The sequence below is a fragment of the Histomonas meleagridis genome (assembly GCF_020186115.1).
Source record: "Histomonas meleagridis strain 2922-C6/04-10x chromosome Unknown contig_59, whole genome shotgun sequence".
NCBI classification, from domain to species: domain Eukaryota; phylum Parabasalia; order Tritrichomonadida; family Dientamoebidae; genus Histomonas; species Histomonas meleagridis.
In genome coordinates, this window is record NW_027150901.1 from 264,658 (window position 1) to 289,007 (window position 24,350).

Consider the following 24,350-nt stretch of genomic DNA (forward strand, 5'->3'; position numbering starts at 1 on the left):
TGAAAAAAATCACAGCAACAATATCAATTTGTCTAATTTTGATAAAGGAAGATCGAATTGGTGTATTAAGAAGAAAAAGAAGGTATAGCATTTTTATAAAAAAATCGAGAATATTTTGTTCCTGACCTTTAGTGAATTCTATGTCATATCGATAATATGATGTTAGTCATTAGGGAAAATGAGATTTGATATTTTTTATTATTATAATTGTAAGCTTTATTTAATTTTCAAAGCATGATCTATGAAAAAGTGAAAGATTGTCATTTTTTTGCATTATTTTAAAAATTTATGACTTACACATCAATTTACAATATTAAATTTATTAAATTCATACAAATGAATCTACATAATCTTTGAAATAAAAAATTTTTTACAGAAGGATTTTTAAAAATATCAAATATATAAAAAGTTTTTGAAGTAAAGAAAAATTTGACAAAAGTCATTAATACGAAGATTTTCATAAATATTTATTAAAACATTTATGTTTTAAGCAAATTTGCTTCGATTGTTAAATAGAAAATTTAATATAAAATGGTATTGGATGCAATCATAAGTGCTGTTTAAAATAATTTAAAGAATTTTTAAATATTATTTTTGAATATTAAATTATTAAAATAAATTTTAAATAAAACAAATAAATATTTTTAGCACTAATATCAATTCCTTCTTGTTCGAGAAGTAATTTAACAATTTCTGTATGACCATTTTTAGATGCAATCATAAGTGCTGTTCTAAATAATTTAAATAATTTCCAAATATTTTTTTGAAATATTAAATTATTAAAATAAATTTTAAATAAAACAAACAAATATCTTTGGCATTAATATCAAATCCTTTTTGTTCAAGAAGTAATTTAACAATTTCTATATTAGATGCCCAAAAAAGTGCTGACCATAATATTTTAAATAATTTCCAAATACTATTTTAAAATACCAAATTATTTTAATAAATATCAAAAATTGATTAAAAAAGTGACAAATTCTCTTAGATTTGCAAATCAGTTGACTTCCTTAAAACACACACGCAACAGAAAAAAAATCGTATATTTATTATATTCGACTTTATATATGTAACAACCCAAATATAAGGCAATAAGTAGATAATACACAAAATGTTTTATTGTATTTTAATGAGTGATATCACTTTAGTCTTTTAGACATAAAGAACCGAAATTTTGTGATAAAACACTTTTTTGTTATATTTTACTTCATAATTTGATAAAAATATTTTCTTTTAATATAACAAACGAAAACTTAAAAAACAAAACAAATTATTTTCTATTTACTGAATTCTGTTAATCATTTGAATAAGGTACAATGAGTAGTTAATGTTATCCTCAAGATAACGTATTGCATCTTCTTGAGCCTCTTTTACTTCATTTAACAACTGTTTCAAATTTGGATTTTTCAGGATCATTGCACCGAATTCATTTAAGAACACGCTTAACAATGCTTGAATCATTTCGAAGTTATTTCTTTGGTTTAAGCCAAATATTAACATTTTCATGAATAAAACTCTTTCATCGCAATCGCCATTTACATGTAACCCCGAAATTTCCAAATTTATTGCATCATGATTCATATTAATCATTAAGTTAATACTATCATTAAAGTCATCTTTTTCATTATCGATAATTAATTGTTTCACGAATTCGGATGAAGGCATTACATCTTTATCTAAAGTCATATTTTCTTCTGTTTCTAAATTAGGCAAAGCTAAATTTGTTGAAGCTGATAAGAAAAATGGTACAATAATTTTCGTTTTGGAAAACTTTAATGGATCTGTTGGCGGATTTATTACATTTTTCATCTTAATCGTTGGCTGTTCACTATATATTATTAATCCTTCTTGTTTTGCTATTTCTATTTCATTTAATGATTCCGAGCTAATGATTTTCTCTGGTCTAAAGTACCATAATTTTGTCGATAAATTATTCTCATGAATTGTAGCAATTAAATTCTCTTTAGGATGTGCTGCTATACCTGTTATAGGATATGGAATCTTAACTGATTGTATTAATGATGCCGTCATCATATCAAACAAATAAACATTTTCAAATGATGAAATAATTAAATATTTTCCATCATTCGAAAAACATAAACTTGTTCCATTAATTTCAAATATACGTGCAATTAATTTCGATATTACATCAACAATATATACTTTCTCATTAGCTGTAATAGCTAATAAATGTGAATTAGGATGTGGTGCCATCTTTGTGATTGGCGATTCTAAATTAATTGAGCCTTCAAAAGTTAATTCATCAAAGTTATGGAAATAAATTGTCCCGTCTTCTGCTCCAGAGATTATATGTTGATTAAGAGAATCAGAATATACAAAGACAACACGTGAATCATGTTTCGTTTCGATTGATCCTTTATGTCGCGCACTTTGCGTTACAAATACTTCAACTGTTCCAGCATCTGTGCCAACAATTCCAAAGTTTCCACATGGAGTTAAGTATGTACATGTCGCTTTGATTTCCCCATTAAAATCGGCAAATGTAATCGTTTGATTACTTTCAATTCGTGAACCATTCTTGGGCATCGCTGTAAGCGCTTTACGAGCAAATCGTGAATTTTCTATATCCCATAAGAAGACTAATGTCCCATCTACGTGTTGTGAAGCAATGGACGCATAACGTTGTGCATTCGTGGTCGAAATCGATTGGATTGGATTCGATAAATGCTTACGATTTAATGGTGCAGTGGAGATAATAGATGACGTGGTTTCGATTATTGGGTTTGCTGAGATAATGGTCGATGTACCTGATGCAGTAACGATATTTGTGGAACCATTAACTTCGACAAAGGATACAGCTACTGGAGGTGTTTCATGGCCAACACGACTACGATAGATTCGTAAAAGGTCTTCGGTTTCATCATCGGCAATCCATTGTTTGATGGAATTATCTGAACTACCAGTAATCAAAAGATTGGTCTTCATAAAGCTGACTGATGTTATTGAGTTGTTATGGCAATGTGATTTGGAGGCTATGATTTGTTTAAGATTAAGATCCCATACTAATAATTTCCCATTTTCCATGCCAACGGCAATATGTGGTGGACCGTCAATACGAAATGAGAAGTCTGTGATGGGGGCTGGCATTTGAAAGGTAAATAACGTTTCATCTTGACGAACATTATGAAAAACTAATCGACCATCATAAAGTGCAAAGGCCATAACATCAGGGTTAGGTGATTGCTGAATGCGTTTGACAATGGAACCAAAGCCAGAAAAATTATATATACACATTTGAGATTTGATATTCCATAATGAATACTGTCCGTCACTTGTTGCTACAATTAGCTTGTTAACATAAGTGTATGGGTGCATAACAGTCGTAATTTCTTTTCCTACATCAATTTTAAATATTTCTTTTAATTCATCTGAATAACATGTAAATGTTGTACCCTGGGAAATTACAACATATGGATCAAGGGAAATAAGGTTCGTTGGTGGTTGCTGTAATTGTATTTCGTCATATTCATTATCTTTAATATCTGTTGCACGAAGTGTAGAATTAGTTGTTGTAAAAACAACATTAGAATTAGCTGCAATATGTGTGATTTTTTGACTGTGTGGAGTGCTTATTTGAGTTAGTTTAAGCTCTTCTGCTGAATATATATGAAAAACATCATCAATGGCAACTGCTAAAAAAGGCCAATTTTTGCTGTAAACAATTTCAAAATGTATATCTCCACATATTCGACCAATGTCTTTAAAGAATTCGAAGCAATCAAACATTTTCTTTGACCAGTGGTCAAGTATGTCACTTTTACGTTTCAAAATTTTACAAAGACCGTTTATTTTTGAAACATTATGAAACCGTTAAAAATGTGTTAAATTTATCAATACTGATATAATCATTAACAAATTATAATTAGAAAAACAAAAAATATACAAGAGAAATCTAAAGCTTTTACTTAGTGTAATATTTGATGTAATAGATCCCAAAATTTAAATGATATATAGAGATGTTAGAATGATCTCATTTATTCTATATTGTTTCATTTAATGTTCATTTGTAAATTTAATTTGAAAAGTTAAAATTTATATTTCCCCTTTATAGATTTCATTAGAAAATGGATCCCCATCAATCTGTGGATTAATTTCCATTGGAGGATTATTAGTTGTATTTTCCTCATTTTTATTTTCCTCATTATTTTCACTGATAGTTTGTTGATTTTGTTTATAAAATAAAAGAATAAAAATTGTAATTATTAAGATAACAATTAAACAAATAACAACAACAAGGATAATAATAGTATTAATACCTAATGGTTTACCATTATTTTGTTGTTTATTTATATTTAATATAGTAAAAACATCAGAATAAAATATAAAATTTGTTGTATATTGCAAAATTGTTTGACTAGAATAAATAATAATCGTATTAATATAAATATATGATAAATTTACAAAGGATAGTGAAATAGTACTTAAATATGAAATTTGTTGTGTAATTGTTTGTGTAATTGAACATGAATTTATCATAGTTAAAGAATGTGAAAATGTTATATCAGATTGAAAAGAAGATATAAATGTATTTGACAGTGGAAATGTATTTGACAGTGGAAATATATTTGACAGTGGAAATGTATTTGAAGCTGACAATGAATTAGTAAAGGATTTTGACTGTGTAAATGAAAGTGTTGGCATTGGAGTGCAGTCTTTAAAAACACTACCTTTCAATACACTCATTTTACCAAATCTGGTATCATTATATGAATTCAAAACCATAACAAATTTAGTTAAGATACCAGAAAATGTTTCATTTCCAATTGATGGTTGTATATCACCATAAAAATAAATACATGTAAGATTTTTACATTGATAAAATGCAAAATCTCCTATATTCTTAACATTGCTTGGAATGACAATATTTTTTATATTCTTGCATTCATAAAAGGAATAATTTTCAATGATTTGTATAGAATTTGGGATTTCAAATGTTTCATTTGTGTTTCCATTAGGATAACAAATAAGATTTGTAAAATTTTTATTATAAATAACTCCATCATTGTTATAATTAGAATAAAATTTATTTTCTTGTGATATATTAACACATTGAAGTTTTGTACATAAATTAAATACTCCAATTCCAATATGTGTAATCGATTTTGGAAATATAACATTTTCTAATGAATTACAATATTCAAATGCAAAATCATTTATTGCTATAATATTATTTCCAAATATAACATTTCCTAAATCATGATTTGAACTAAATGCTGATTTTCCTATTGATACAGTTGAATTTTGAAATGAAACAATAATTAAATAACAATCATAAAATGAGTGAACTCCAATTGTTTTTAATGATTTTGGAAACGTTATTATTATTAATGAACATTCAGAAAATGCATAATCTCCGATTGATATTAATGAATTTGAAAATATAACATTTTCTAATTGTATATTTGACTGAAATGCAAAATCTCCAATTGAAATTAATGAATCTGGAAATGTAATATTACTAAAGAAACATGAAGAAAATGCAAAATCTCCAATCGTAGTAACTGAATTTGAGATAATAATATTCTTTATATTCTCGCATTCATAAAAGGAATAATTTTCAATGATTTGAATAGAATTTGGGATTTCAAATGTTTCATTTGTGTTTCCATTAGGATAACAAATAAGATTTGTAAAATTTTTATTATAAATAACTCCATCATTGTTATAATTAGAATAAAATTTATTTTCTTGTGATATATTAACACATTGAAGTTTTGTACATAAATTAAATACTCCAATTCCAATATGTGTAATCGATTTTGGAAATATAACATTTTCTAATGAATTACAATATTCAAATGCAAAATCATTTATTGTGGTGATATTATTTCCAAATGTAATATTATCTAAATCATGATTTGAACTAAATGCAGAAACGCCAATTGATTTTAATGAATTTTGAAATGTAATGTTGATTAAAGAACAACTTTTGAATACATTGTTTTCAATTGTCTCTAAATTCTTTCCAAAAGTAATTGTTTTCAATGAAGTGCAGCGATAAAATGCTTTACTTTTAATTATAGTAACTGAATCCCCAATATCAACAGTAGTTACAGATGTCCAACCGTTAAATGTATTATTTGGAATAACAGTAACATTACCATTAATTATAATATGTTTGATGCTTAAATTTTTTTTAGTTGGGAATTCATTTGAGTTAGAAATATTAAGTGTATCTGAAACATTAAATGAATAAATGAAGAAAACAACAAAAAAGAATGGAGCGAATTTAATATTACAGGATTTTTTAATGTGAATATTGTGAAATAAATAATTTGTTATTAATGATAATTTATGTTTGTTCTTAATAATGGAAAATAAAAGAAATGAAAATAAATACATTGATATAAAGATTTTGATTAAAAAATTTTCATAATATTCGAAGTAATCGAAAACCGAACACAAAGAAGAAGAATATACTTTTCGATAATAACAAGATATACATTGGTTTTGTGTAGATAAAAATAGATTGTTCAGAATTTTTAATGAATTATCAATCAAATTACATATATAATGAGGTTGTAATTGGATCAATTGAACCTTTTGATAAAACTCTTTGAAATTATTAATTAATACTGATTTTTGCATAATCAATAATGAAAGTCAAAAGAAACATATTTTTTATGATATATCAAAATAAAATATTGATTTTGAAACATTGATATGTCTGGTTTTTATACAATTCAAATTTTTTAACCATTGAATAAACGAAAAAGTCTATGAATCATTCAATTTACGTTTAGCATGTTTGTAATATCAAGTGCTTTATTGATTGGGTTCACGTGTATTGTAATAATTGTGTTCCACAATGTATGAAATAACCTGAATTTATCGAGAATGAATTTTAAAATTATATGTGTTAAAAAATATTAAATAGATAAAATGTAGAATATTCTTAGAATTGATTATTTTAAGTATCTTTTATAAGATGTGACTATATTTGAATCAAGATATTTCTAAGCGAAAAATTAAAAAACTCGATCAATTGTATGTGATAGAAAATATCCATATAAAGTCATTTAATGCAAAATTGTTGTTTATTTGTGTAATACACTTATTCGTGAAAAAATCATTTCATCTTCTTGAAAATGAAGAAACTGATAAGTTAATCTTACGATAAGTTCTGTTTGTCGAACGCTGATTTACGATTAAATACAATTTAATATTTGATAAGTTTATACTCCCAAAACTCTTTTAACTCAAAAAGTTTTCAGAAAAGGCAAAGCAAAAAAACACATGTGCAACGAGTTTGACGAAATTTCAATGAGTTCTTCTGATGAGGAACCACTACCACCACCTATGAGGGAACCTCCAAGTGTAATACACAACAAAGATTTTATTCAATTTCAAGTGATTTCACAAGATCAGGATAATTCCATCAATAGCAATCTTATTTCAGATTCAAGCTCCTCCGATTAAGTGGTTTTTGTAATAAATTAATCATATAAATAAATCATGTATATAAAAAAAAACATTTTTTCCTTCATTTCCCAAATAACAAAGTAATCATCTACATCTTTGTTGTAAGGCGACTTAAAATTTTCGTGTTAAATGGAAAATAATTTGAGAATAAGCATAGAAGGAACAAAACTCAATCATTTTGAACACGAAAATGCCGCATTCAAAATAATTACTTTTTAAGTTAAAGCCTTATCTCAAATACGATACATGTAAATTATATAAAATTGTGAGTTCTAAAATTTTGAGGTTAAAACTCATCAATTCGAAAAAAATACATTTATATTTCCACAAGCTTTAGAAAAGATAAACATATTTGTGACATTTTATTATGCATTTACATGCAATTTCTTTCTGATTGGAAAATCATTTTCGAATTTAAAATGACAATTGAATGCTTTGAAGAATTAATTGAATCTTTGCTTGTGCATTATCATCAATTATCTTGCCTGAAAGATGTAATATGGCAAAATGTAATGCTTCTGCAGCTGCTTCTCGAACTTCAGGTGTTAGATATTCTGGACTTTGTTCGATTGGCATGCTAAGTATTTTTAATGAAGCATCAAAAATATTGGCATAAATTGGAATGAGTGCGTCATGTTTAAGTTCTTGATCAAAATTAGACAAATTTAGAATATCAGAAAAAATCTTTAAAAATCCAATCATGATATTAGTGGAATTCGTTTGAAGAATGTTATTGGAAATTTCTTGGATACCGTCAATCCATTGACCTCCTTCAATTCCAAATATATGAAAAAATTTGACTTGAAACATCGCAAATAACGAAATCGTTTTCACTAATTGTGGCGGCAATTAATCTTTTAAGGTTGACTATAAACCCATCGAGAGACCAGAAATTTTTTATAATAATATTTCGGCGTTCTGGCGTCTTGGGATTTAATAAATAAGAAATAATTTTTGCTGGATATCGTCTTATGTCGTTTGCATTATTGGCATTTGAAAGTATAAAACAAAATTTTTCATTTGGATGATTAGTAAGTATTTCATCAATTATTGAGTTTAATTGATCATAACCTTCCCTATCGATAAGGTTAATAAGTTCACTGTAATTTTTATTAAAATATTGGATTTCATTAATATCATGATTTAAACCTGATTTGTTTTCTTCATTATTCGTTGTTATAATTTCATTAATTTCTGAAGTTCCGCTTGTACCTTGTGTAAGGTTGGTGTACATTATTTTAGATTGTTAAAAATTATTATTTCTGATTTAGTTAACCCTGTACAGGTGATTAAAATCAATTCAATAAGTGAAAATTAACAAAGTATTGATAAACTTTTTTAATACTTTATACTAAGCATAAATCATACAAAATAGCTATCATGTAATTCAATAATTGCTGCCCCATGAGGATTTAAAAAAAAAAATCACAAATACAATTATCAGGCCTGCATAAGATAACACTTGTTTTAAATGTTATAGACACAATCATATAAAAACAATCAAAATTTCATTGCATTTATAATGGTATAAATATTTACTATTAATAGTAAAGTTGTACAACTTTGATCTAAAAAAATAAAATTGTTAATATAATTCACTAACAGAAGGAAAACAATTAAATTACTGCCTTTTCGTCTGTGTCAAAAAATAAAATAAAACATTCAACAACATTATTTATAACACCTTTAATTATTATTTAATCTTCTTGTAGATCAAGTTTTGGTGGTTTCCTGTCTGGTCTTTGCAAACCAAGTATCGAAACCAAGTTATCTCTGTCAAGCTTCATGAGCGATTTTGATATCAACTGCCTCCTGACTGATTCAAGGGCTGCATCTGATTCATCTATTTCTGGTTCGGCACTTCGTTCGATATCTTCATCGCTCATTTCGACATTTGGTCCATACCAATCTTGATCGAAAATTTTGTCAAAATCTTTGATCATGATTTCAATCGCTTTCATTGAGTTACCAGATGCCACTGAATCTGTTCTTGGATATAATGATGGCGAAAAAACAATTGAAAGATTTGAAGCATCCATCTTGTTAAACTCCACCTCTGTAGTGATTGCATTAAAGTAATGCATTAAATATGCAAGAGTATTGCGTCTGGTAGGACAGCCTTGAGATACAAGATTATGAAGTTCTGTAAAAAGAGTATCATCATTTGTTGAGCATTGTATTACTGTATTGATTTTGTCATAAATATCTTCCCCAATTAGGGGATCTAATCCAGATAACTCTCTGATATAACGTTTGAGAGCTCCTGCAATAATATGTGGATCTTCATACCCTTGGAAGTCTTTAACCCTATTGCGATCAAGAAGCAAACATAGATTTTCAACTGTACTTTTTTGCGCACTGATGCGGAATATCCCTTCAACCTTCCCTGAATCAAGAACTTTCATTTCTTTAATAAGATCTGTAACAATAAAAGGAACTTTGCCATTATATTCTTTAAGACTTTTGGTAAAAAAATGTGGTCCAGGCGCAGGATCTGCAAGAGTCATGCAGATAAAATAAAAGTGTCAAAATATTGAAATAAATATTTATTTGCCAATTTTATTGTGAGAAAATAAAATGACATAAAAAACCTAGAAAAAAAAGAGCCTTTTCATATAAGAACTTAATTTTTTATACTACAAAATTATTTCCTGCAGTACTTTTATCTTTAACACATAAGTTTATTCCATAAGGTATTGGTTTAATTATTTGATTAAAATTCGAATTAATTTTTAAAAATTTTTCTTAGTGTTGTTCAAATTGATTGTTTTTAACATTGTTTAAATTATTTTGATGAAAATTACTTTGATATATTCAACAGGAATATATGTTTCTCTTGAAAAGATGTACAAGTATTCTAAGGCACCCCAATGTTGTTTACGGTTTTGACATGGCTGCTCCTTTAAATAATGTCCAGCCTTAAGCTCCAAAAGAGATTAGCTGCTTCAGTTCTTAACTGTGGCGTTGGCCGTGTCTGGATGGATGAAACAGAAATATCCACAATCGCTATGGCAAATTCTCGTCAACAAATCAGAAAACTTGTTGGTGATGGAATCATTGTTCGTCGCCCAGTTGCCATGCATTCAAGTGCTCGCCATACAAAGCGTGTTCTTGCCAAACGTCTTGGTCGTCACAGAGGTTATGGTAAACGCCGTGGTACACGCAATGCACGTCTCAACTCAAAATGGCAATGGATTCGTCGTATCCGTGTCCTCAGACGTACACTCAGAGACTTCAAACAGAAGAAAGAAATTGATTCTCATTTATACCGTAAGTTATATCTCAAAGCTAAAGGTAATGAATTCCGTAACAAGCGTGTTTTAATGGAGCACATTCACACACTTAAGGTCGAAAATGAACGTGAAAAGAATCTCCAACAACAAATTGCTGCCCGCCGTGCTCGTAGCAGAAGAATGAGGGAAAAAAAAGCAAAGGCTGCTCAATAAATACGATTTAATTATTTTTGGCACACTAAGTTTACAATTTTTTCAAATGAAATCATTTAATTTTTAGATAATTTAAAAAAAAAAATAAATCATTTTTTCTGTTCTTTAAAACAAAAATGAATATTTTTTAACTCTTTTAAGTACTACAAAATACTTTGCTGAATGTTTGTGACACATAGGAATAACACGTTTAGATATACATAACTTAAGTTTTAAGCATTTAAGTTCATGTTCTCTACCCAAAAGCAAAGACGTCCTAGTTTTTGAGTTTTTTCTTCAAGTTTTAATACAAGATCATTGAGTTCTGCACGAGCTGCTTTAAGTTCTTCATCAACCGGCTCGTGCTCCTCTTCTTTTGCTGTGTTTAAGCATTCTGTCAGAAGCGAAGAATGTTCCTTATACTCTGCAAGAAATTGATCTTTGGAAAGTTTACGAATTGGTGGATCTGTTGGGTTGCTTTCATTAATTGATTCTGATATTAAAGTATTGACTAAAAAAATCATTTGATTGAGATGGTTGCGAGCTTCTTGCGCTGTGTTCATTTTTTTATTGTTTTGACTAGGTTTGGTCGAAGCATGTTAATTTACAAAAAAAATATTTATCCTTCTCCATTTACACCGTATGTTATTATCTTATGTCCTATCAGTCCATGTATAAATAAGCTTGCTAGAATTTGATCTAAATTAAAAAAAAAAAAAAATTAGAAAATGAAAAACAATAGCTCGCTTTTATTATACGAAAGTCATGTTATCAAAGAAAACTCATTCAGGTAGCCACAACGAGATATTTTTTGTTTAAAATTATAGAAGAGTCCTTTAGACATAAAAAGATAGTACTAAAAAAATAAGAGACAACAAAAGAAGCGCCTTTTGCGGTGTCATGTGGAAAAAGTTACGAACATTATTCATTGTGATATTGACAGTATATTGGAATGGAGTGAATCTGTTAAAAGCATAATTTTCCCTAGCTTCTTGGTACTCTGGTCTTGGCGGAGGAGGAGAACTTACATCAGCTTCGCTTCCTTGTCCGTATATCGGAATTAGATGACTTGCATCAATTTGGCCATGACAAACAGGACAACTATTGGAACGACGAAGCCATTCTGAAATACATGGATAACAAAATACGTGACCACAATGCGTAACAACTGGTTGCTGAAGTGTTTCAAGGCATATTGGACATTTCCATTTATCTTCTTCTGCCATTGTGTCTTCTTGCTCATTTTTCTGTTCGTTTTTTGGTGGTTGTATTTCCTCTTTTTGATTTTCATTTACTTGATCAATTAATTGTTGATTTTCTGTTTCTTCTTCATTGTCATATTCCGGAGGAGGTTTTCGCAAACGAATAACAGTTATAGGTTTGTTTTGCTTGTCTTGACTATCTTCTGTTTCATCCATATTTTGTGCATCCGTATTTTTCTTTCTGAGAAATGCTGTTGGATCAAAGGGTGCATATGGGTCGTCACTATCATCTGTTTCTTCTGGTTGGTTCTTTGAATTCTGGTCATTTTCATTGTTTGATTCCTCCATCTAAAACTTTTGGCCGAATATGCACACAAATTTTGTTAAAGAAAACGTTATCTTTTGGGTATTTTTTTGCTTAGTTTTCTCAATATGTAAGAACCATATATTTTAAAGATTAATATAATTTTGAAAAATTATTTTTAAAATATTGTTAAAATGATTTTTTATTTAACTTTTCCTCCATGTTTTGTAAATATGTCAATAAGTTCTTGATTATTAAGTTCATATGCAATTATAAGAGCATTAAAAAATAGTTCGAATAAATTTCTAATATTATTTTGAAATAGTAAATTATCAAAATAAATTTTAAATGAAGATATCAAATGTCTTTGATATTGACATCGATTCCTTCTTGTTCAAGAAGTAATTTTACAATTTCAATATGTTCTGTTTGACAAGCATACATAAGTGCAGTTCTAAACAAATCAAATAATTTCCATGTGTTATTTTAGAATTCCAAAAATATAAAATAAACAGGAAATCAAATGTATAAATACCCTGAAAGTTGATATCAACTCCTTCTTGTTGAAGAAGTAATTTAACTATTTCTATGTTACCTGATCCCGAAGCTGAAATAATTGCCATTCCAAATATTTTGATTTAATATAATACAATAATATGAAACATAAAATTATATAAATAAATTCTAAACAATTAAATTAAAAACCTTTCCAACATTCTTCAATTCCCTTTTTTTCAAGAAGTAATTTGACTATTTCGATATCACCTCCTGAAGATGCTGCTGTAAGTGCTGATTTTTATATTGTGTTTAAATTACAAACATAAGTTTTAAATATAAAACCATCAAAGCAAAACATCACATTATATAAATAATCATTGGTGTCAAATATTTGAATATCTTTTCTAGCTAAAAGTAATTTAACGATTTCAATATTACCTTTCTTACAAGCCATCATTAATATTGTTGTGAAAAAAATATTGAAATACTATCAAATTTTTTAAATAAACACAAAACTAAAAATATAATCATCATAAGCGTTAACATTGATTAAATCTTGTTCAAGAAGAATTTTAACAACTTCAATTTGATTATTTTCAACTGCATGCATAAGTGAACTGCAAAATATTTTAATTAAATTAAAAATAATAATTTGAAATCCAAAACAAATAAAATAAATATAAAATATTTTCAATAAATATCTTGTGCATTAACATCTATTCCTTCTTGTTCAAGAAGTAATTTTACAATACGAATAAAGCCATTTTTAGATGCAACAATTAATGCAGTTTCAAATAATTTAATTAAATACCAAATATTTATATTAAATCCGAAATTAACAAAATAAAAATCAAACAAAAAAATTAAACATTTTTAACATTAACATCATTTCCTTTCTCAATAAAAAGTTTAACAAGTTCATGATTCATTGAATTAGCTGAATAAGGTAAAATATCTTTCGGAATAGGATCAAGTTGAAGGAAATATTTAACTAAATATAAGTTACCACTATTTGCTGAAGTTTTTATGATTGAATCAGATATTTTCATAATGGAATTATTAACTTTCTTTCCTTCATTAATCAAAAATGATAAAATTTCAAAATTATAATAAGTAATACATTTTTTCTCTATTTCTTCTAAATTATTAATTTCTTCTAATTTATTTTCATAAACATATTTAAAAATATCATTTTTATGGAATTGAATTGCTGTTTCATATACACCTTCAAATGTTGAATGATTTTGTTCACATAAATGAATAATTTCTTCATTTCCACCTGCAATTGAATATTTTGCAGTGTCATTTACATTTGCTCCATTCATAAGTAAATATTTAAAGCATTTAACTGATCCAAAAAATGCTGCATACTCAATTAATGTAACATCTTTTTGATTAATAAATGAACATCTTTCATAAAGTGATGGTTCAATTGTTTGATTAAAATCAAAATTTGTTTGTGATGATATTTCTTGAAGTTTTTCGATTTCATCATTTCGAATTATTTTTGCAATCTCATTTGGATTAACTCCTTCTTCAATTAATTGTTTATGAAGTTTCCAATCATTCTTTGATAATTCTTCATAATTTTTCTGCAATGTTTTGCAAATGTTATTAAAAATTTTATCTTTATATAAATAATAGTTTAATGGATCTTTATTGAATATTTTTACTATTTTTGGATCACAATGAATAAAATATAAAAAATTTATATTTTCTACAACATCAGAAGAAATTATTTTCTCATCAATCATTTTTTGGAGAATATAATTTGCTCCACTTTTAGGAAAGAAGTTAATTAATGTATCTACAAAAATTTGGAGAATATCTTCGTCACTGTTAGATAATTTTTTAATTTCACTTAAAAAATGTATTAAATTGTCTGGTTCATATTTATGAGAACAATAAAAATAAAATGAAATATTGCATATGATGAAGTAAAATGAAAATGGATATTCACAATCAAATAATTTCATGATTTCTTCAGCTGATGAGTTAATGTTATCTTCTCGTAAGTCAAAAATTATGTGTTCTAAAGATAATAAGGTATCCATGTATTTTTTATCCATGAGCCAAAATGCCCAAACCGTACAACAGTTTCAAACAAAAATTCTATGCTGATATCAAATAACAGCAAAATTTATTCAAAATATGAATGAAAAATGCGGCAAAAACATTGTGTTATATCATGCATGATAATAACAATTGTGATATTAAAAATTCAAAAATTTGAGCGCCTTTTGAAGACATATTCTTTCTTAATAATGAATTTGAATTATTTGGCTGGGTACTTGATTCAGCACTTTTGGAGTAAGCTATTGTATCAAATGACATCACCTCTTGATTCAAAATTGAACCAATCCATTCAATTTGTCACTTCATTTCTGTCATGTTGGGCTGGAAAACAGGCGAAACCACACCAGAATGGGATAAGAAGAAGTGGGACATCTCTAGCGCTGTTAAATCCAATGGAACATATGAAATCACTTTCAAATATACACATGGAAAGCATAGGCTTGACATGAAAGATGTAAAAATCACATGTGATGGAAAGACCCAAGGAAAAGACAAGCATGAAGGAACAGCCGGATTTCATCACATCAACAATGTCTACAGGATCACTGTTGATAAGTATAAAGAACCAGTAATGTTAAAGGCCAAACTAAGGAGTGATGGTGGCAATGATTCAAATGGAAACATACTCATTCGCAAGGTTTAAATAAACAAACCTCTCCACAACTTTTTTCTCCATTTTTCTCAACACATAAACGGTCACCACAAAAGTCAAAACCGCCAAAACGACTGAAAGTTATTTACAACAGTGAAGTGACGTCGTTCTATTTCTGTCATTTGGTAAAACTTTTTTCCAACAACTTAAACAACTTAAAGTTTTGGAACAAATGTTTTCCTTCGCAAAAAACATCAAAAATTTATGCGAAACTGAGAATGAGAAAAAACATAAAAAGTTCAGCAATTGCTTATTTACTTACTGATTCATTTTGTTGACTTTAGCTTGTAGTTCTTGGAAAATGGATCCAAGTAATGATTCGTTATCAGACTTCAATGTTAACTTCTTTTCATTTTCGTTTAACATTGCAATTAAGTTAATACCTTCAGTAGTTTTAGCATAGACATAATACAAATTCTCTTCTTTCTTTTCGATTAATTTACCTCTTAAAACGTTAACGAATATTTGTAATAATTCGTTTGTGTTGTTATTCATTTTATCCTTTAAATCGATTTCTTTAACATTTTCCAAATTGTTTATAACGTTTTCGAATTCTTCTTCTTTACCTTCGACTAAGAAATATGAAGGGAACACTTTAATTGGGAATTCGATTACTCCAATTGTATCATTAGAAGGAGTAAATCTTAAGTTAATTATGTTACCTTTAGTAATATCAATGTTTTCACAATCAATGATTATTTTAGTTGTAACTTTAGACTTCGATTTAAGTGAATTTATAGTTTGTAAATAATTTTCTTTTTCATTCTTTTGAATAATTTGATATATGTTAAAGTTTTCGATATCATAATTCATATTGTTTTCAATGTATAACTCGATTTCAAGTGTTTTCGGATTTAATAAATTAGGATAAAACTCTAACGCAGAAAATGTTATTAATGTCTTGCTTTGATCATCATTAAAATGTTCATAAAGTTTAACAAATCTTGAGCCCGGTTTAGATTGGATTTGTTCTTCTTTTTGTTGTTCTTCATTACGATTATTTTCATTTTCATTTTGCGTTTGTTTCTTCCTTCGTAATACTCTTTTAACAACTTTCTTAGTTCCATTGTTCGTTGTTATAACTTTCGATTCGATTGCAGCTTTACGTTTCTCTTGTAATGATTGATCGAATGGAATCTTTTGTGGATTTGTTACACGTGCTTCTGTTTCTGCAACTGTTGCTGAGAAGTCAACACTTGCTAAAGCATCTGATAATGCAGTAGCTTTTTTATTTTGATTGTTTTTGTTTGTTGATTTATTAGTCGATAATAAATTCTCATGTGATTTAAGGATAACAACTCTTTCACCTGTTGTTGATTGACGTGGAATTTTCTTCTTTAATTTCTTAACTTTAGGTTTAGCTGATGCTTTAGTTTTACTTGTCTTACTTGTCGTCTTAGGTAATAATTCATCAATTTCTAAATGTTTCTCATCAATATACTTTAAGTCATCTTCTTTATCATCGAATAAATCAATTGGTTCATTAAGTTCATCTGGTACTTCTATTGGTTCTGGTTCTTCTTCTTCATCAACATGAACAAACTTAGCACGTAATTCTTCATATGATTCATTGTTTTCATCTTCTTTAATTAAATCTATAAGTGATTTAATTAATGATGAAATGTCTTGAACTTCAGCATATTTACTATTAGAAAATATTTGATCGATGTTTTCTTTCAAACTATTTTCTAATAAATGTTTTTGTTCTTCATTTTTACATTTGAAATATAACTTAAAACATGTCGAAATTATTGAGGATTGTACTCGTTCATTCATTTGTTGAATGTTATTTGATAAGATTTGTTTAAATGGTGAAATATCTTCCGAGTAATCTCCAATAATATGTGATGCTGATAATAATAATCGATTTTCTTTCCTAAATCGACTATATTTAAATAATGAAGCCATTTCTTCAACAAGTCGTTTCCTCGTTGATGGTACTCTTAATGCTAAATCTAAGAATTGATCAGCAATTAAGTCATAACATGTAATTCCTGAGCCTGCTACAAAGTTCATTAATATTGTAATATACCAATCAAAGTCAGTAACTAATGCATAATCATTCTTAGAACAAATTTCAATAACACGTGTAATGATTTGATTCTTAAAAATAGTACTACTTGATGACTTAAAGTGATCATACATCTTTGCAACAATACTATCAATTGTCTTAGAATTTGCTAATGAGGATAATAAATCTAAGGCTAACATACGCGTGGGTTCATCAGTACTATCAAGACATTCAGTAATAAGCTCACGATGTTGTGCAACAAGTTTCGGTTGAATTTCCATGAGCTTTATGAAAAGTGTTAGGCAAAGATATCGTAAATTAACATCAACGTGTTCGAGAAATGATTGCATACGTTGTGCTGTATATGTAAGTAAAACAGTATTAGTGATCGGTATGGATATAATAGAACGAACACATTCAAATAAAACAGTGATTGAAGAAGTGGTCTCTAATATATTCGTAAATGGTGCAATAAGCTTCTTGATAAGACGTGGCTCAACAGAACATAACATGGTAAGGATACTGATGATTCGAACTAGTGACCAATTATCAGTGGTATTATCTATCATCTTAAAGATCTTGGGAATAAGTGGTATAAAGTTACGTGGATTGTGATAACAAAGTTCATTAATAACACTAAGAACTGAAAAGACTACTGACTTGTCATCATCATCAAGTTGGGTTCGAAGTGTAACAAAGCCAGATTTAAGGGCTTCTGGGTATTGAAGACATATGTGGTAGAAAACTGTGATAGCTTTTTGTCGGATGTAAGGTTTAGCAGATGTCATTAATGAAATGACATTTTGGAAGATGCTTTGCGAAAGTGTGGGTGTAAGGAAAGATGAAAGAGATGATAAAACAGCGGAGGAGTAAAGTGCTGTGTTTGAAGTAAGGTCTTTATAAATTCTATTAGTTGCCATTAAAACTGCATCGGAATTAGAATCCCACATTTGCGCTGCTGCAATATATGCAGTATGCTTTGCAGAATAGTCGTCAAGTGCCATTACTTCAAGAACTGTAAAATCACCCCAGGTTGTATCATAGCCTAAAATGTTTAAGAAAATAAGTTGTGGAATTAAAATAAGGTTTTCTTCGTTGCTGTTCTTCTTTGATTCTTCTTTAGAACGTGTGACGAGGTCATTAACATACTGAGTTGTTGTACCAGCTTGTTGAGCTCGAAGATATCCTCGGATTGTATCAGCAAGAATAGCCCTTGGGTTCTGAATCGCATGCTTTGTTGTGTTCAAGGCATGTGATAGCTTATTTTGGACTTGGGTCATTTGAGCTTTGACCTTGGACATTTAGACAAAATGTTACAAAACGACCAATAACCGTTTTTGCCGATATGGATTTTTTGAAATAAAATTGACAATGTTTGTTCGAACAAAACAAAACAAAAATCAATGGGAAAAATGTCTAACAATAAAAGATTTAATATTTAATCTGAATCAAGAAAATATCTCACAATCAAAAAATAAAATTCTTGATATTTTTGATTACAAATATCCAATAACTTTTAATATAATTCTTAGTCAATTGATATATATATTATTTGATGTGAAAGTAAATGATTTTGACATAGAATTATATATAAACTTGATTAAAGAAATTGAAGCAATCGAGGAAAGTAATAATATAAAATCAAAAATATTAGATAAATTTGTTAAAACTAACACAAAAGAAGCTTGTTATCTTCTTGCAAAATTGATTGAATATTCCTTAATTGATCTAAAAAGTATTCAAGATAATCTAAACTTTCCTTATTTTGTTCATTATCTTCCAGAAAAAAGAATTGAAATGTTAAAGAAATATGGATTTTTTAATTCATTTCAATCAGGCACAAATAATTATGAAGAACTCTCAAGGAATAATTTTGAAGTTCACAAACAATTAATTGAAGAAGGAGTTAATCCAAATGAAATTGCAAAAATAATTCGAAATGATGAAATCGAAAAACTTCAAGAAATATCATCACAAACAAATTTTGATTTTGATCAAACAATTGAACCATCACTTTATGAAAGATGTTCATTTATTAACAAAGAAGACGTTACATTAATTGATTATGCAGCATTTTTGGATCAGTTAAATGCTTTAAATATTTACTTATGAATGGAGCAAAGGTTAATGACACTGCAAAATATTCAAGTGCAGGTGGCAGTGAAGAACTTGTTCATTTGTGTGAACAAAACCATTCAACATTTGAAGGTGTATATGAAACAGCAATTCAATTCCATAAAAATGATATTTTTAAATATGTTTATGAAAATAAATTAGAAGAAATTAATAATTTAGAAGAAATAGAGAAAAAATGTATTACTTATTATAATTTTGAAATTTTTTTATATTTGCAAAAAGAAGGAATGAAAATTACTGATGCTATTATTAATGAAGCAGCAAGAATTGGTAATTTATATCTTGTTGAATATTTTCTTGAAAATCGTCAAATTCCAAAAGATATAATAATTTCTCCATCTCTATCAAAAAATATTGAACTCGTTGATTTTATTATTAAACAAGATGGAATTGATATCAATATTAAAGACATTTTTTTTATAATATATGAAATTTATTTTAATTGTTTGATTTTTCGAAAAATAATTTGGAAATTGTTTGGGTTATTTTTTACACAACCTATGATTGTAAGTAAATATGGTTACGTAGATATAGTAAAATTACTTCTTGAAAAAGAAGGAATTGATATTAATGCAAAAAATATTTTTGTGTTTGACTTAATATTTATTGAATTAATTTTCTATTTCTTTTTGATGTTTGGAAATTATTAAAATTATTTGAAACAGCATTTATGTTAGCATCTGCAAATGGTAAAGCAGAAATAGTTAAAATACTACTTGAGCAAAAAGGAATTGATATTAATGCTAAAAATATTTAATTGTTTTATTAAATGCATATTTTAACAATTTTATATTTTAAAATAATATTTGGAAATTATACAAACAATTTGATACAGCACTTATTAGAGCATCTTTTTATGGTCATACAGAAATAGTTAAATTACTTCTTGGACAAGAAGGAATTGATGTTAATGCTAAAAATAAAATTTATTTGTTTTGTTTTATATTTCAAAATAATATTTGGAAATTATTTAAAATATTTCAAACAGCACTTATATACGCAACTTCAAATGATAACACAGAAATAGTTAAATTAATTCTTGAACATAAAGAAACAGATATTAATATAACAAATATATATTTATGTAATTTTTCTTTTACTTTAATGATTTGGTAATTATATTTTTTATAACGAAATTATTTCAAATATTTTTTACATCACTTATATTAGCTTCTGAAAAAGGTAATATAGAAATAGTTAAATTGCTTCCTGAACAAAAAGGAATTGATGTTAATGCTAAAGATATTTTTTTATTTTAAATTGTTTTGTTTTGAATAATTTGATATTTTGAAATAAAATTTGAAAATTATTTAAATTATTTAAATCAGCACTTATGTTTGCATCTGAAAATGGTTATACAGAAATAGTTAAATTACTTCTTGAACAAGAAGGAATTGATATTAATGCTAAATCTATTTATTTGTTTTATTTGAAATATATATTGTGAATTTGATTTTTCAAAATAATATCCGAAATTTAAATATATTATTGAAAACAGCACTTATGTATGCAACTGAGAAAGGTTACAAAAAAATTATGGAATTATTCGAACAAAATCCACAAACTTTAAAAATAAATCAATAATAAGCATATATCTTTAGAATAAGATATTAAAAATGCAGGCAAGCATTACCTATTAAAACAAACTTTGTATAATTCATTTTTATCGTAAATATTAACTGTATACATAATTCAAATAATAAAATATCATCAGAATAACAAAATGCAATTGATTTTTCTTTCATTTTGAAATTATTGAAACTTTTTTACTTCATAAAAAATCAATACAAAATATACAAAAATTACTTACAGTTTATTTTAAATCTTTATCTTCCATCTCAACAAAAACAGGTTCGTCATCAATATCCCAAAATTTCAAAATCTTTTTCGGGGCATTTTGACGACGTTTTACCGAAGGATATGGGTCTTTATACCAAATGTTTTTCCTTTTTTTCTCGTTAAATTTGTTTATTGGCGTTTTGTGTCTCATTTTTGTTGGAAGCGAAATTACTTTATCGATCTTTAATGGAAACATTTCGGCATTTGTTTGCTTAATTTCAAAAGAAAAATCGGTATTACCGCCAAAGAAATCATTTAATGTATAGTCAATGTCAGATTCTTTATCTTGCGATAATTTTGTATCTTTTGATTTCTCATTAGGAAGCACAATATTATAATCTACGTGCTCCCCGACTGGCGGTGGCAAAAAATAGTCAATAGAATAATCGATTCTTTGTGGTTTCTCATCCCGCCATTCAACTGATTTCCGAAGAAGAGTTGGCGTAATGTCAAATGGAAGAAAAAGTTCTTCGCCTGCATGGATGACAATCTCATCATTGGCGCTTTTGGTTGACTTACGTCCAAAATATGGAAGTATTGTTGGATGAGTTGCAAATAGTCCAACTCTCATCTTCCCATTGAGTTTAAAATATCTAACCTCACAGTTAGAAGTAAATCCTCTTTGAATATGTGTATATATAGCATTATTTTCAAACATGGTCGAATCTATCATCGTATTAGTATCGGTTATCATATAAGCACTAGAAGAAGGAGTTGAATCATTTCTATCAAGCTCTTCAAATTCTGTAACATTGCCAAAAATTTCTGTAATAAAATCATTATTTTTAATATCACTTTTGGAAACAACTGTAGGATATCCACATGGTCCTAATTCAATTACCAATTCAGGCAGCTTAATTTTTTGTTTCATAACATAAGCATTCTTATGTTGTTCAAGTCCAGTTTCCGCTCTTTCAGAAAATTTCAGATTTTGTTTGTGCATTGAAATTTGAGGGAGGACGTTAATTGGCAAAGTACGATAGCATTTTGGTATCGGACGATCATAAATATCTGTTGATATGATGTGATTTAGAACAAGAATTACTTGTGATGATGATATATTCAACATATATGAAAGAAGGCGAACAAAAAAATATGAAAATGTATATGTGTCTTCAACTGATTCAATGCAATGGAAAGTTTCATACTCAAAGAAATTTATAAATGGATGATGAATAAAAAATATCTCTTTGAACTCGGAATAAGCTTTCGCTATTAATTTGGGTGGTTCAATAGGCGCTGTAAATTCTTTGAAATAACTAATAAGTGGACCAGATGGAGGATGAATTGCAAAATGTAATGGATTCCGTGGAGTAACTTTAGCTTTCATGTTTGGATAAAAAGAAAATATTGGCTTGATTTCTTTCTTTTGGCGAAAAGTTGATGTTCTATTGCAAAAACAGCAAACATAATGTTTTGGTATATTACCAATCCCGATAAATGTGTGTCTTTTATGTTGAAATTTTCCACATTTTTGACATTGGATAAGACATCGTTGATGGTCTCCTTCAACTTCGCATTTACATACGATTTCAATATGTCTGCAACGAGGACATACATAATGTTCAGGCATATTAAAATTATTAATATTAACGCATTCTGCATGTTGCCATTTGTGACACACTTCACAGCCAACCATAATTCCATCATCTTCATCATCGCTACAAAAGCAATTCACAACTTCTTCCATTTTTGGCTGTGAAGAAAACGTAAAAAATAAAGTGTTGAAACAAAAAAGTGCTGACTTTACACCAGGAAATAGACATTTTATTTAACACATCATCATATGAATGTGAATGCTTTTGGCGCATCTTCAATGTTTATCACCTTAACATTGAAAAAGACAGGCGGGTCCTGTAATGACTCATTTACTTTTGCATAACATGAATCATAACATTCTCCTTCATTTGAAGCTTTCACGGCCATTGTATGAAATTGTATTTTAGTATCTCCTCTTAGTTGGTATACAACTAAACATTCGAAGATTGAGTTTTTAGCCAAATTTGTAATTTTACTTTCTCCATATCCAAATTCTTGTTTTGATGTTAGAAGCGAATACATTGAGTATTTCATGTAGAAATTCATTACATCATTTTCGGTGAATGATAATCTAAATGATCCGATTGGAGTTATGAAATCATATTCATCTTCATTTACAACAGATACATTCGTAAAGAAAACAGGGATTCCAAAAGAGTCCTTTGAAGACGAAATAAGAAAATAGTCACCTATAAGATAAGCATGTATATGTTCTTGATTCATAAAAGGTATAGTTCTAGGTAACTCAAAACCGTTTCCAAACGTCTTCATCACGTTCAAAAAGTTCTGTGGTGAAAAAATGAATTTCTGATGGCGGTTAATTTGTGAGATTATACAGTCGATTTTAATTGAAAGGTGCTCGTTTATATTGAGGTTTGAAACTAACGTTTTTTCGTAGGGAGACGTTAATTGCTCAAGAACAGAATTTTTAGAAGATTTAAATATTGGCGAAATTTTTTGGATTTTTTGATGGAAGTTTGAAATGATTTGATTAAATTTTTGGAAGTCATCGATATCTTTAATTAAAACAGGATTAAACCTCTTCAAAAATGAAAACACATAAAAATGCCATTGAAGAGGAAAAGCGAAAACGAAATAAGCTTGAAGATGATTAAAATGGAATGATAACCCATTTGTCAAAGTATTAATTGAAGCGACTGCATTATTTTGGAAAGTATCAAGATAAGAATCAACATCACCAATTATTAAACAATTTAACATTATA

At 27.8% G+C, this 24,350-nt stretch overlaps 8 protein-coding genes across 8 annotated transcripts; 2 read left to right on the forward strand and 6 right to left on the reverse strand.

Annotated features, from left to right (window-relative positions):
* Positions 1 to 1,281: 1,281 nt before the first annotated feature.
* Positions 1,282 to 3,747, reverse strand: GO595_007831 (WD repeat-containing protein 36; the record flags this gene model as incomplete). Its single annotated transcript, XM_067921338.1, has 1 exon — positions 1,282 to 3,747. The coding sequence occupies one exon, from the start codon at positions 3,745 to 3,747 to the stop codon at positions 1,282 to 1,284; it is 2,466 nt and encodes an 821-aa protein (XP_067772061.1).
* A 5,393-nt stretch (positions 3,748 to 9,140) lies between these two features.
* GO595_007832 (RhoGAP domain containing protein) lies at positions 9,141 to 9,950 on the reverse strand (the record flags this gene model as incomplete). The annotated part of the gene is made up of 1 exon (XM_067921339.1): positions 9,141 to 9,950. The coding sequence occupies one exon, from the start codon at positions 9,948 to 9,950 to the stop codon at positions 9,141 to 9,143; it is 810 nt and encodes a 269-aa protein (XP_067772062.1).
* Positions 9,951 to 10,352: 402 nt separating this feature from the next.
* Positions 10,353 to 10,889, forward strand: GO595_007833 (60S ribosomal protein L19; the record flags this gene model as incomplete). The annotated part of the gene is made up of 1 exon (XM_067921340.1): positions 10,353 to 10,889. One exon carries the CDS (start codon positions 10,353 to 10,355, stop codon positions 10,887 to 10,889), a length of 537 nt encoding a protein of 178 aa, XP_067772063.1.
* A 212-nt stretch (positions 10,890 to 11,101) lies between these two features.
* Positions 11,102 to 11,431, reverse strand: GO595_007834 (uncharacterized protein; the record flags this gene model as incomplete). The annotated part of the gene is made up of 1 exon (XM_067921341.1): positions 11,102 to 11,431. One exon carries the CDS (start codon positions 11,429 to 11,431, stop codon positions 11,102 to 11,104), a length of 330 nt encoding a protein of 109 aa, XP_067772064.1.
* A 273-nt stretch (positions 11,432 to 11,704) lies between these two features.
* Positions 11,705 to 12,418, reverse strand: GO595_007835 (putative E3 ubiquitin-protein ligase RNF5; the record flags this gene model as incomplete). The annotated part of the gene is made up of 1 exon (XM_067921342.1): positions 11,705 to 12,418. The coding sequence occupies one exon, from the start codon at positions 12,416 to 12,418 to the stop codon at positions 11,705 to 11,707; it is 714 nt and encodes a 237-aa protein (XP_067772065.1).
* Positions 12,419 to 15,261: 2,843 nt separating this feature from the next.
* Positions 15,262 to 15,591, forward strand: GO595_007836 (family 20 glycosylhydrolase; the record flags this gene model as incomplete). The annotated part of the gene is made up of 1 exon (XM_067921343.1): positions 15,262 to 15,591. The coding sequence occupies one exon, from the start codon at positions 15,262 to 15,264 to the stop codon at positions 15,589 to 15,591; it is 330 nt and encodes a 109-aa protein (XP_067772066.1).
* Positions 15,592 to 15,858: 267 nt separating this feature from the next.
* On the reverse strand, positions 15,859 to 18,912 carry GO595_007837 (Adaptin N terminal region family protein; the record flags this gene model as incomplete). The annotated part of the gene is made up of 1 exon (XM_067921344.1): positions 15,859 to 18,912. The coding sequence occupies one exon, from the start codon at positions 18,910 to 18,912 to the stop codon at positions 15,859 to 15,861; it is 3,054 nt and encodes a 1,017-aa protein (XP_067772067.1).
* A 2,648-nt stretch (positions 18,913 to 21,560) lies between these two features.
* On the reverse strand, positions 21,561 to 23,276 carry GO595_007838 (PHD-finger family protein; the record flags this gene model as incomplete). The annotated part of the gene is made up of 1 exon (XM_067921345.1): positions 21,561 to 23,276. The coding sequence occupies one exon, from the start codon at positions 23,274 to 23,276 to the stop codon at positions 21,561 to 21,563; it is 1,716 nt and encodes a 571-aa protein (XP_067772068.1).
* Positions 23,277 to 24,350: the final 1,074 nt, after the last annotated feature.